The 14,878-nt window shown below is 28.7% G+C and overlaps 1 protein-coding gene across 1 annotated transcript; it reads left to right on the top strand.

The window, feature by feature from the left end:
- Positions 1–11,644: 11,644 nt before the first annotated feature.
- On the top strand, positions 11,645–13,158 carry LOC125849171 (probable WRKY transcription factor 7). The gene is made up of 3 exons (XM_049529197.1): positions 11,645–12,509; positions 12,632–12,757; positions 12,848–13,158. The coding sequence occupies exons 1-3, from the start codon at positions 11,848–11,850 to the stop codon at positions 13,005–13,007; spliced, it is 948 nt and encodes a 315-aa protein (XP_049385154.1). The 5' UTR covers positions 11,645–11,847; the 3' UTR covers positions 13,008–13,158.
- The last annotated feature ends 1,720 nt before the right edge of the window (positions 13,159–14,878 follow it).

Raw genomic sequence — 14,878 nt, forward strand, 5'->3', positions numbered from 1 at the left:
CCACATAACCCTTCGCTTCAAAAAATTTTTCTCGTTTATATATATATATATATATCAAAATATTTGTTACTTGCCACCGCAAGACTTTTTTAAAATAAATTTTTTATTTATGTTATATTCGGTACACAGTAGAAAAAAATTCGTAAAATATATGTACATATATAACACAAAACGAGAAAAATGTAAAATAAATAAATAAATTACGAGTGAAGGGTTAAATAGGATGGGTAGAATTGTATTTTTTTAAAATAAAATAATATCATTTTTTTTTTAGAATGAGTGGGTGGTTTTTTTGTTGGGGGGGGGGGGGGGGGTAAAGTAAAAATGTTTTATAAAATAACTTTTTTAAAAGGACGGGGGATTGGGGGGAGGGTGGAGGGTGGAGGAGGAGGGGGAGGAGATGGTGGAATGGGGTAAGAAAAGTAATTTGATTTATTTTTAAAAAAATATTTTTTGGGGGGATAATAATACTTTAATTTTTAATTAATATTAATAGTTTATTATTTAATTTTTGTCAAGGTGAAATATTTTATTCATGTGGAATGTCATGTGTCAATTTTTTTTCAAATAAAAGAGAGAGTGCATTACACACACCACTGACATATGTTTCTCAAACTAATAAGTGATAGTTTAAGTATGAAACTCACAATCTCAATAGTTTAGATATGAAACTAAAAAAAAGGGATAGTTTAGGTGTGTTTTTGACACTTATCTCTTTTTTTTTATTTCATTCTTTAGTTAACGAAAAATTTTAAAACTACTATTTTTTTGCGGCTATATTGTAATTTAGTTTTTGTATTTATAAAAATAAAATAAAAGTGGGGCATCTATAATAAATTTTACAAGAAAATTAGTGAAACGCAAATAAATTTGACCATCAAAATAATAAATTTAAATTAATAGTTGAAACAAAAAAGTTAAAAAAAAAAATACGTGTGAGGAGAATCAAATATACCCATATGGATTATATTTTTTTAAATAATTAATTAAAAGATTAAATTAATTTTTTTTTTTTTACTTCTGTTAAAGGGAAAGGGTATATGTGAGTCATTTGTATGACAGTAAGGATATATATGAGTCACTTTCATAACGAGGGTATATTAGCTCTAAAATTGAGAGGTATATCAGACCATATTCTCTATTTTTTTAAATTCTACATATCAAAAGGAATTTTCTCTAAAAACATAAATCAAAACGGATATAATTGAAAAAATGTTGGTCTTGTTAAGCTTATTTTTGTAGTACTTATGCATGTCTATGTAAAAACAAGTGAAATGTAATTTAAGTTAAATATTTATCTGGACACAACTAAATTTGAATTTATACCAAAAGTACATGCACAGACACCACGCATGTATTGTAAAATATGCGGTTAGTAATAATCTAGTCAAAGTAATAAGAATTAGGCCTAACACGATTTCAAATGGAAAAACTTGTGTTAAATGTTTCTTAAAAAAAAAACTCATATCTGGAGTTCGAAAGTCGAAACAAGAGACCTCTAATAACTGACTCTAATTTATGGTTCCACGCCCAAGAAAATTAAAGGGAGTAGGCAGATTTTTTGGAATGGTGATGTCAAGGCCGTTATAACTTTCAAAGGAGCCATTATTATCGATCCGAGAGGATCACTGCATGCATCAACGTTCTGTAAACTGTTAGGAGCTAATTACGTATCCCCAAGAAAAACTTAATATTATCGTTGCGATCAAGGATATTTTTAATAGCAATAAAATATATACAATTAGCTAATTGTATTTTCATGAACTTTTATTTCTTACATACGTACATGATATGCCTTGATCTTTATTTCAAAGCAACATGGTCAAATTTGCTTATGTATGTTGTTAAAAATTAAGTAATTTTAATTTATCATACTTCAATTTTGTTTGTCTAATATTGATCTTTATTTCAAAGCAACATGGTCAATTGTATCATTTGGGCAGTTAAAGCACAAATGAAATACTATTACTATTTCTTAATGCCTAATGACTTTGGCATGTTTTAAACAAGACTACTAGCTAGATGATGTGTAATAAAACCCAAAAAAGAGGAGTCCAGAAGGGCCTGTACTGAAATAGTAGCATATTAGGTTTTGGACTTTAATTTAGATAGAATTGCATTAACATATTAGTGGAACCCAATCCAGCCCGTTTGATGTACAAAAAGTGAAAAATATATCACTTCCTAAACTATTACAAGTCCAAAAGAATTGGATTAAGTTCCCATAAGCTCATGATAACACTTGTTTTTATTGGTTAAGGTCTGCTTACCCCCTATATATATCACTTATGAAATTACACACCGAATATGTTATTATTGTCTCTAAATAATAAATTTGTGTATAAAATTTCATGTTTGGGCAATTGTACAGTGGTGTTAGCTAGCTCAATTGTAAGTATCATTCCAATTATCACTTATTAATTAGAGATGTGGACTAGTAATATATATTAGCTAATGAATATATCAATCACCCGTTCAAGTTTGGGTGGAATAATGACCTCACTCATTTATTAGTTAGTTCATCTTTATTGATCCCCTAATTAATTTAATTCGTTTAAACATTAGGTTGATTAATCTATGTCGTCCAATTTAATCCATGAGAAATTACCTTTTTAGAATATTTATATAGTTTATTGAGGGTGTTTATATCTATTATTATATATATAGAGCACTATAATGAAGAAGAAAATAAGTTTTATTGATTTTATTTGCTAATTAAGAAAATTAAAAGAAAACAAAGAAAGAAATTAAGACTTGGTGAGTGTTATGAGTAGATTGGCTATAAACTATTACCAAGCTCATCTCGAGTCAACCAATTTCAACCCACCTAATCAACTTGCGTTCTAGGTTGATCAGAACTAAGCATTTATTATTGGTAGTGCACGCCTCAAATTTATCATAAACCATTGAGTCAACCACTAATCTTGTACTTAGGAGATCTAAAATTTATACATGCACATACATAAATATAATTCTTATTTATATATTAGAGGTGTAAGTAGGGTCGGTGTAATTTGCCCTTCTCTAACCATGACTATATTCAATCTGAGACTGGACAACTAATTCACTACATCAAAAATGATTATTAGTTGCCGCTAAATATGTATTTTTAGCGGCAATTAGCACTCTTTGTATATGTCCTAAAGTCTTTAGTAACACTGGTTCTGATGACACTTAACTAATTCTGATAAGACTTTAACACTCTTTATTAATGTCAATATTTATTGCCGCTAAAAGTTTTTTTTGTTGTAGTGATTATTGTATATGGCTCTATGATCGATCCGTGTACCACTAAATTTCGTTATTTATATTCAAATAAATTTCAATAATATCCTTATCACTATTACAAATATACAAAATAAAATAAGTCTTTGGTCCTCCGATCCATTGATACTACTCAATTCAAAGATATAAGAGGGAGGTTCGGATGAACACCTTATCCCTAGATCCGCCCGTAATATGGTGATCTATGTTTCAACCCATTGATCAAGTTAATTTTTGGGTAAATATTGAAGAAAAGAACTCTGAAGTTGCTAAACCATAAATTCATAATGTAAAACTTACCGGTGGTTGCACCAATCCAAATAGATGTTTGCATACACAGTTTTAGCATTTTCACTATAATTGATTAGCGTGCATTTTTATCACACTAAATTACTCATGTATAATAAATATATAAATAATTTAAAATAAACATTTGATGCAAAAATATTGAAAAATTATGCAGAATAACAAACATCTAGCCTATATTAGGTAATGTAGCTATCATTTAAGAAAATTATAATTTGTGGCTATAGTTTCCTCAATTTTTGTTATTCGCTGATTAATCTGATTTGTATAATTTGTCTAATTTGTATAAATTCAGAATTTTATATATGACTATCATAGCTATTTGTATACAATTTAAAAAATTTATAATAAATTACCATGTTTGTATATTGACAAGCGAAATATATAATCGAAGTTCTAAAAAAATCTTAAATGTATAAATACACAATTTGTTTAAACTTACCCTATTTGTATATTCGCAAGAGAAATATACAAACGGGAAGAAATATATAATCCGCAGTCTTCATAGCAAACATAATTATAGCTATGAAACGCAATTATCAAAACTATAATTGTACGTAGAGCCTTATTATGTCTATTATGTTTTTGCTATTTCTAAAATTTTCTCAAATGCCGCCACACATGCACTACACTAAAATATAAAGTAAGATTTGAGTTCTATACACTAGTATACACTATATACATTTATATATATAATATTTCTATATATAATAAGCCACAATGAAAATATATATAAAGTATATAGTTACATTGTAACTATCTTGTTAGCTTTCAACCAAAAGCTAACAAGATTTTTAGTTACATGTTTATTATTTAGTTAAATAATAAATATGTCATTGTATGAGCTATTTATTACTCATTCCTTTTGAATTTGTTAATCTGATTTTGATATGACACATAATTTACAAAAGTAAATTAGATTTTGAGAAAAAACATTATTTACGAAAGTAAATTAAATTTTGAGAAAAAACATTAAGTAATACTTGAAGTTGTCCCAGATTTTCAAAAAGACACCTTAACTTTGCGCGCGTCCTATTACCCCACAAAACATTCAAAATCACAATAAATACACATTTTTTACACAATATTTCCACTTTGGACAAAAATATCCTTCGAATGTGTAATTTCTTAAAAACAAAAAGTCAGACCCATTATTGATGTATTCAAGGATGCTTTGGTCATTTCCTATGATGAATTCATTTTGTTTGTTTCTTTTAAATTTATTTTACTATACAAAATAATTGTATAAAATATTATGAATCACGATAATTAATTACTTAAATATTTAAAAGATATAAAAATATATAAAAGATCTGATTGACTCTTCAAATTTTACCGGTGACACATAAATTGGGACAAATGAAATAATATATATTATTTTAAAATTTCTTAGAAAGTACTATAAATTACAGTAATTAACAGCTAGAAATACTTCAAAGACAAAAAAAAATTGATTGAATCTCAATTTTTTTTTAGTATTACATAAATTGAGAAAGAAGAAATGACCTCTATTATTTGAAAATGACGTAAAAATATTACAAATCATACAATAAGAATTAACAATTTAAAATTTTAATAGACTTTAATGTTTTATACTTATTCTATTTCCACTTTGGACAAAAATATCCTCCCAATATGCATATCTTTTTAAACAAAAAGTGGGATCCATTATTGATGTATTCAAGGATGATTTGGTAATTTTCCTATGATGAATTTGTTTTGTTTGTTGTTTAATTTTTTTTAAATAATTGTATAAAATATTATAAATCACAATAATTATTTACTCAAATATTCAAAAGATATAAAAATATGTAAAAAATCTGATTAACTCTTCAAATTTTATCGGTGACACATAAATTGGACAAATGAAATAATATATATTATTTGAAAATTACTTAGAAAGTACAATAATTTACAGTAATTAACAATATAATATTTTAAAGACAAAAAAATTGATTGAATCTCAAAATTTTACTAGTATCACATAAATTGAGAAAGAAAAAATAACATTTAGTATTTCAAAATTGCGTAAAAGATATTACAAATCATACAACAATAATTAGCAATTTAGAATGTTAAAAGACATAAATTTTTTTTTTACCATTGTTAACAATAATTAAAAATTTAAACTATTTTAAATTAATATTAAAGTTTGATTAACTCTTTAATTTTGTCTTTGTCACATAAATTGAAACAAAAAAGATACATATTGGGCTCGTGCTAGCACGGGCTCTGATATCTAAGTATATATATAAGCAATTATATAAAAACATATACTAGGAGTACTATATATCTATATTTAGTCCTAGCTAGATACTCCACAAAGCTGATGAATGCCAGCTGGGTGGCTTATACTTTTTTGACTTCTACGGGCAGATGTTTTGTTTTTCTTACTCACTTATGTTAGATTCTTGATGTGAATACAAAGGAAATTGACTAAAATGTAACCTATTAAATACCTAAGGGAAAATGTAGGTTATTAGGTTTACTAGTCGTCGAATAAACTTTAAAAGGACACATTAGTCAACAATGAATTGTTGGAAATTTGGAATATATATAAATGGAGAGTGATTAATTTCTACACTCGTCAATTCGTCGGTCAATGTTGAGGAAATCACGAGTGACCCAAATTTTCCACTTTGTCCACATTCATATCCTAAATATGAATGGAAAAAATATTACTCCCTAATTAGTATTCGATATTTATGTTTCAAACCAATATAAATGCATGAGTAGACAACAGTCATACGTAAACTCTTATTACACATTGCAGCTGGTCAATAATTTTTTCGATTCAATTTGTTTATCTTACTGTTATTATAAACATAGTTTGTTTTGAAAAATTTGCCAAAATGCACCTTCATCATTACACTACAAGCTCTAGCTAACATCTAATTATATCTCTACAACAAGATTTAACGGGAAATAATTTAGCGATAATAATATAATTGATGTTATATTTTATCATCAACAATAATAAATATGAGTATGTTTTTTATGGTAATAAATAATATTTTTAAAATAAAAATCAATTGATACTAAATATCTCTTATTATTGTAGTATATTCATGGAATTCAAATGCATATTTTCATACTAGCTATAAACTCATAAATTTTTCGACAAAGTAGATTCAATTGATTAATCTTCTTCCTTTCCTATTTGTAGTTTACATATATTTATGATTTGATGTAAATATCAAATGCGGATAAATATGGTAGTAGCGGGTAGGTAAGGCATTGCGTTTGCATGGCCATTTTTTCTCGGATGTGTGTGTTTAAATTTTAAAATGCAGCCTTGTTCATCGCGAGGATCCCGGAGACGGTAGTCTAAATTCTGTGCAGCAAATCTTCTTCTTTGACTCATGCTTACTGATTATAAGATTCTAAGTTGGACTTTTATAACCTAACACTTTGATTATTTAGACTCAATTTTCTATTACTAGACTAGATCTCTCTTAAGGTTAGGCGCCGCTTTGATCAAACAGGGGTAAAAATGTACTTATAATAATTGGGTAATTTAATGAATTTATGTTAATTTGTTGTCATTATATTAAAAAGTCTATTTAAGCACATGACATGTTTGCAAAGTGCGCAAGATCAGAATATCGTAGATCTTAAAAAATGAATTTAGTTTAAAACTTGATGTATGATTCGATGTAAAAATATTGACGGACATAGCAGGTGATTAATGTATTATTGCGCCGTACCTCCATGAGAATATTTAAGATATATATATCATGAAAAAATAATATTAGAACTTTAAAAAAGAAGTAAACAAAAAAAAATTAAACCCCCGACAAAAGTCGAAACCAAATCAAGTGCTTTACTGCTTTACCAGCTAGTTGCAGTTTCGATTACAAGGCATTCGAAAATCGAAGATTTTGTACGTAAAAGTAAAATTATCTATTCATATTCATTCAAGTGAAAAGTCTGACAAAAGCCAATAAAAACGATTATATTTGATTTATTTTCAAGTTTTGCTTACAAATTTATCAAATTTAGTTTTTGCTTATAAATTTAATAATAAATCCAGACAATTGGTTTCTAGAGAGATACTAGGCCCGAGTTCCCTACAGGCTACACTGAACAAGGTAAGAAAAGCATTTCTTCGTTTCAATTTATTTGCACTTTTTCTTAATTTGTTTCAAAAATATTTCTTCCTTTTTTAATTCGTTTCAATTTTTATTTTTTTAACAACTCTTTAATTATAACTTTTCATATAACATATTTAAAACCACGACACGTAACCACAAACAGCCAAATCAAAATCCACCCATAGCAGAGAAAATAATGGATTAATCACGGTGCAGAGGATAATTAGCTCAACTATTTAATTATTACTGAGGCCGAATGCAAAATATAATTTATGGATTCATTCATAAATTCACCAAATAAATATAAACATAGATTTAAATCCAATAAATATATTATTTCACAGTAAAATCTTTCTCTCAAACTCATAATATTCAAATTCTCTTACATTAGCCATTGATATTAATTACCACAATCACTCTTTAATAAATGATTATTATATGTTCGAAACTCATAAGAATTTAATCAATCATATTTTCTTATTGACAAAATAGAGCTAAACTACAAATTTTCTTCCCTATTTATTTAGGGAATTAATATTCCTGACATACGATTCAATGGTAACTCACCTAAAGAGATCCTGATGAGTTTCACAAAATTTGTTCAAGTACAGTACTTGTTGTGTGTAAAGGTTCGTTCAACAAACATGTTTGACTCCAAATGAATTAGATTACTATCCTAACTGATTTTGTGCTTAATAAAGCCATTTAAACAACTTAATTAAAATTACTTAAACCATACCGTAAGAAAAGAATAACGGTGAATAATTAGGTAAATATATGAAATTTACTTAGACCTTTAATTTTTATTTATTTATATTTCCTATAATCTTTATCCACTTCATTCAACTTATAGATTTTAAGGCGGGTTTTTTCATAATCCAAAAAAATTATACCTACCGCGGTAAAAGAATAATAACGGATAATAAGCTTTAATAGAATGAAAAATTCCTTTTATATATATGAAAGAGAACAATACCATTAGATTTTCTAAAGTTGAACCAAATTGATAACAACCAAACCAATAAACATGTATTATATTTAATTTGATTTCTAATAATGTAAATACAAGCTAAATTGATTAAATTTTTATTTTAACTGAAAATCAACTCAAACCGAACAAAGAAATATGATTACGTAAACGATGAAACGAAACACATGTTAGTGTTGCATGGTTGTTATTCAATTTGAACGAGTCCTAGCTAAGTCTTTTGTTTTTATCTTTTTTTTCTACCATTTGGAAGAGAGTTTAGTTACAACTTACAAGAATGTCTAATTCTATCCAAATAAAATTAGGAAAATTTTCACAAATAGCTACTATAATAAATTTAATTATGCTCCATGATTAACATCTACCGAGACGAAAGCCAAAGGTGAGTCTCGTAGGTGGACGTATCAAACCGAAATAAGATCTCAGGTTGACATCTTGATACACTGATTTACCATAATAATAAATAGAGTCAATGGTGACTCCGCCGTGGAAAGAGCCGCTTCCTTCTTGCTATAGTTTGCATATTTATGGGTTGTAGCTATATAAGTTGCCTNATAACAACCAAACCAATAAACATGTATTATATTTAATTTGATTTCTAATAATGTAAATACAAGCTAAATTGATTAAATTTTTATTTTAACTGAAAATCAACTCAAACCGAACAAAGAAATATGATTACGTAAACGATGAAACGAAACACATGTTAGTGTTGCATGGTTGTTATTCAATTTGAACGAGTCCTAGCTAAGTCTTTTGTTTTTATCTTTTTTTCTACCATTTGGAAGAGAGTTTAGTTACAACTTACAAGAATGTCTAATTCTATCCAAATAAAATTAGGGAAATTTTCACAAATAGCTACTATAATAAATTTAATTATGCTCCATAATTATAGTTTGCATATTTATGGGTTGTAGCTACAGTTTAAGCTACCTCGTAGGTATAATTCATGGGTTTGTATAATTTGCGGGTGAGTTTGTATAATTCGCAGGTACGTTTGTATAATTCAACTTTTGTTGTATAAATCCGAAATAACGAATTTATACAAACACAAACGTCTGAACTTTAAACAGTTATACAAAACTACATTATACAAAAGTTATACAAATTATATTATACAAATTCTGAATTATACAAATGCGTGAATCATACGAAACAAAAAAAACTGAGCCGCATAATTATAGTTAAAAATAGTCCGTGAATTGTAATTAAGGCAAATTGTAGCTATGTTAACTTATTAACTAGTATACATTTGCTTATCCGCGTAATTTTCCTATAAAATTATCCTAGTTGTTTTTCTTTTCTAATTTAAACTACGTTTTTGTAATAATAATAGTCAAACCTAAAATCTATTGTCAATTGAATTATGCTGGCTAAAACCAATTGAGCGGGTAAGACTAGTAAAGTACTCCATACATTCTAGAAGAAGATGAATCCAATGCTCAAAGATAAAAATCAAACTTAAATAATTAAAGTGGCCAAAATGGAATTGTAACGAAATCCCTTTTATTCAAAAAAGAGACGAGGACAAATGGAGTTGAAACAAAATTCCAGCCCCTGCTTGAGTCAATGATATAATACAAAGACAAAAAAAATCAGAAAAGTCAACTAAAATGGGAGGAAAAAAATTGAAGTAGAAGAAGTAGTACGTAACCGAATACCACTAATTGATATGCGTTTTTTCCCTTCTAAATCTTACTTATAAGTTTTAAATTTAGTGATATAGTTATGTTTTCTTTTTACAGAATTATAAAGTTAGAGCTGAAAGAATTTTTAAATTTCTTTTTATGATTTAGGTCAATTTTAATTTTTTGTTTTGGGCAAAAAGCGCAAAAGAAAATGAAAAAACTTCAGATTTTGAACTTCATAGTTCATACAATTTCCGCACAATGGTGGAGTTAGAGGGGCAGAAGAGTGGTCTTCTAAATTCCGTATCGTATGAATGGAAAAAATTATATACATGATAGATGTTGAATCATATTAATAAAAAATTTATCTCCATTATTATCACTACATGACATGTGTGGTTCAATTGTTATATGGTATTTATTCGTATTACAAGAGACTCACATCAAATTTTAAAAAATATGTGTTGTCTAGCTCTTTTCAAACAGTCTTGAACAATTATTCGCTCTTAAATTAGACTCAATATTCATAGCATGATAGAAGAGCAGTAATCATTTCTATTCTTATTCTTGAAACTTGATAATAAATTATCCACACTCTAGATATTCAGATCCATAACATAAGTAGTGTTTTTTTATTTATGTGTTATCTTACAATTTTTTTGGTAGATCCATAACAATTCCCCTATTTTTCTTTGATCTTCTAGTACTAACAACAAATCCTCCAAATCAAACACAAGTATCTCGTGAATCGGACGGCGTTGTCACACTCCTTTGACCTGATCAGTTCAAATTTCCCCAAAAGAGACCCCACCCCACTCACTCTTATTTCCCCAAAGAAAAGGTCAATGAACCATTACTCTCATGACCCACCCCACACCACAACAATCAAAATCATTTTCCCCCTTTTATTAAAGCAACATAATATTCTCTTCTTTCACAACCCTCGAGAAAGAAAAATTAAAGTTACTTCTCACTTAAACAATAATTTAACAAAAAAAAAGAAGTGACAATTCCCAAAAATTAAAGTGACAATTTACCGGTAAAATTATTGAGTTTTATTACTACTCGTCTTATAATGGCAGAATCGGAGTACTAAAGTTTGACTAACGAATATCCTATTTTTAGCTTCAATTAAGACCTATAGAAATTATATAAATATAATAAAAAATATATTTTACTTTTACCTCCTGAAGATTAAAAAAACTTTCTTTTCAAAAAATCCTCGACGCACATTGCACATATCAGAGCACTGGTATCGATATTTATTGTTTTTGACCTTAAGAAAGTAAAAAGTATAAAAAAAATAAAATAAAAAAAAAACCCTCGTATTTGTGTGCGATCGTATTCGCACCTAATCTTGACGAGGCAGAAGTTAGATTAGAGTGACAGGTAAGTCACCTACTGTTTACTTTATCACAACTTTCTTCTTCTTTTTTTATGCTAATAAATACCCTCACCAAAGCCATAACTTTGACTCTTTATTAAACTCTCTCATTTACATACTTCATTGATGTTTTCTATTTTCTGAAATCACTATACTTCTGATCAGTTGTCTAAATTAGCTATAATGGCTGTGGAGCTAATGATGGATTACAGAAACAATAGGAATAGTACTACTAATTGTATAAACTTCGTGGCGAAATTAGAAGAAAAATCAGTTGTGCAAGAAGCTGCTTCTGGTCTGGAGAGTGTTGAGAAACTCATCAGATTATTATCAGAGACTCAATCTCAACAAATTCAGCAGCGAAATAAGTCTCCAATGGAGATTGAAATGGTGGCTGATGCAGCTGTTACAAAGTTTAAGAAGGTAATTTCACTTCTAGATCGAAACAGAACTGGTCATGCTAGATTCAGAAGAGCTCCTTTGGCTATGAATTCTAGTAAAGATTTTGTTGATACGAAAGTGTATTCTCCAACTCCGATCCAACAAGTTCCTTTGATTAACTATGACCATTTTAACCCTCTGGTTCCAAAAACGATAAGTTTCTCATATTCACCGGAAATGTCTCGCACAAATTCGTTCAATATCTCATCGTTAACAGGGGAAACAGAGAGCAAACAACATTCTTCATCTTTCCAGATTACCAATCTTTCTTCTCAAATCTCTAATTCTGCCGGAAAGCCTCCATTGTCTTCTTCTTCACTGAAACGAAAGTGCAGTTTATCGGAGAATGCCGTATCTGGGAAGTGCAGTGGATCCTCCGGCCGATGCCATTGTTCCAAGAGAAGGTAATTAAATTCACCTAGTTTTCATCATTCAGTTACTATATATTTCGTCTAAAATCTTAATCGTTATAGCTAATATGTTTGTTTCGATATGCAATAGTATTGATGAAATGAATTTTTTACAGGAAGTTAAGGCTGAAGAGGGTAGTTCGAGTACCGGCAATAAGCATGAAACTGTCAGATATCCCACCAGATGATTACTCATGGAGAAAATATGGACAGAAGCCAATCAAAGGATCACCACATCCAAGGTATATTTAGAGCTAATTGATCATGATTTTTTTGTTTAATAAATGCATTTGTTGGATAGATTCTAAATTATTATTATTGCTATTCAACAGGGGATATTACAAGTGTAGTAGTGTAAGAGGTTGTCCAGCACGTAAACATGTTGAAAGAGCATTGGATGATCCAACTATGCTGATTGTTACATATGAAGGAGAACATAATCATTCACTTTCTGTTGCAGAAACAAGTAGTCTCATTTTAGAGTCTTCTTAATTAGGAATCAAAAATTGTGTAGCTTTCTTTAAATCCCCCCCTGAAAAGATGAAGGGTTTTCCAATCAATGTAAACTCGTTGTTAATTAGATTAGTTGATCAGTCTGTTGAAGTAAATCAAGATCTGTCTCAAATGAGATTAAGCATCGTAATTAAGTATTTTATTTATGCTAAACTGAATTGCCTACTCAATTCGTTTCTACTTTCGTATTTTCTATGCTTTTTAAGTACTAAACCAATTTACAAATACAGGTCAAAAACATAATTAAAGGATAATGGATTAGGTGCGTTTGAATAATTCAAAGAAATAGTACATGCAATTGGGTTCTTTATTTTACTTTTTACTACGTTAGCTTTTGTCTTTGGATGCTTAACATGTAACAAAGAGACATATGATTTTTGATGGAGTAGCTATAGCTTTATCTTTTTCATTTCTTTATTTAATTAATGTAATTGTGATTATTTGCTTTAGATATATAGTCTAAATAGTTGATCATCACAAAAGTAAAAGCAAGAAAGTGACTTGGTCAAAAAAAGAAAGATAGATGCCGTAGTGGAACAACCTTGTTGATCTAGATGGGGTCTCTTTAGATGTCGTATTTGGAACGGTTGACTAACAAAAAGAAAAATGGTAGTAGTATAGTATTATAAGGGAAGAGAGAGAGGTTGGTAGTTGAGAAAATGGGACGGCTAATTTACTATTCAACTTACCATACTAATGACAAATACTAGTAGGAGAGGAGAAAAGTAAATGCAACAATTTGTGGTGTTTTCTTCGCAATAGGTGGATTTGCATTTAATCAATGCTCAGAATTTGACTAGAAATTTAAAAAGTATATAATATTCCTTTTATTTTAAAATAAACTGATTTTTTTCCATTTTTTAATTAAAATATAAAAAGTATTAAAGTTAAAAGGGTAAAAATGTTCAAAAAAGTAAAATAAAATGGTGTGAAATATGTTATTTTACCATTCTGGCCAAATTCTGACCAAATTTTCTGGCCAAAAAGATTTTTCCTAATCATAATAAGTTAGCTCTTTTGGGATAAGTTACTCTCAATAATGTCCCTTTTCTTATCATGATATCGGAATTAGACTTTTCAACTTTGATTTAATCGATATTGGGTCGCTATATAATATTGTTCACGGTCCAAATGTATTGGGCATGAGGTCTATAGAGTAAAGGTCTATCTTATTAACTAAATATGAATACATTTACTTTCAAACTAGATATTTAAAAGTCAAGTATGAACTAGATAAATTTAGAATCTAGAGTTCATACATGAGTTCAAATAATTAGAATGTCTGCAATGTTATATGTTGAGAGCAATAGAACTCACACCTCTAGTTAATATTTACACTTGTGTTCTAAAAATAATAATTAATTGGAAGTAAATGAATGCTACATGACCATATAGTTGAAAAACTTAAGATGTTGAAGGAAGCAAACAACAAAGAAAACTCTAGATGCTAAATTTGTTGCTTTCAGAATTCAGTAGGCTGTAGTTGTAGAAAATAGAGTGAAAAAAAAGAAGATGTTTGGTGTGAAAAGTGTTGAACCCCACGCACGCACGTATAAGAGGAAGATGGAAAAATTATGATGAATCAATGTTTTTGGTTAACAAGTCAAAGAAGAGCAGATGGGTTGATTGAAGAATTCATGAGCTATTATTATTATGGTTCAAAGTATGTGGACCTACCCTTTGTTTTTTTGCTTCCTACCTTTAATTATTTCTCTATGCTCAACGTCAAACCTGCATGGGAATCGTCCTATTAGTATGGCTCTGTCATCCTAGTCAACTTTCGTGGTCATTTTTTGGTCTTATTTTCTGCCCTTTTTCGTTGTTTTCCCCCTATCCCACGCCATTATGTT

This window comes from Solanum stenotomum, chromosome 12, assembly GCF_019186545.1.
Source record: "Solanum stenotomum isolate F172 chromosome 12, ASM1918654v1, whole genome shotgun sequence".
In the NCBI taxonomy this organism is placed as follows: Eukaryota; Viridiplantae; Streptophyta; class Magnoliopsida; order Solanales; family Solanaceae; genus Solanum; species Solanum stenotomum.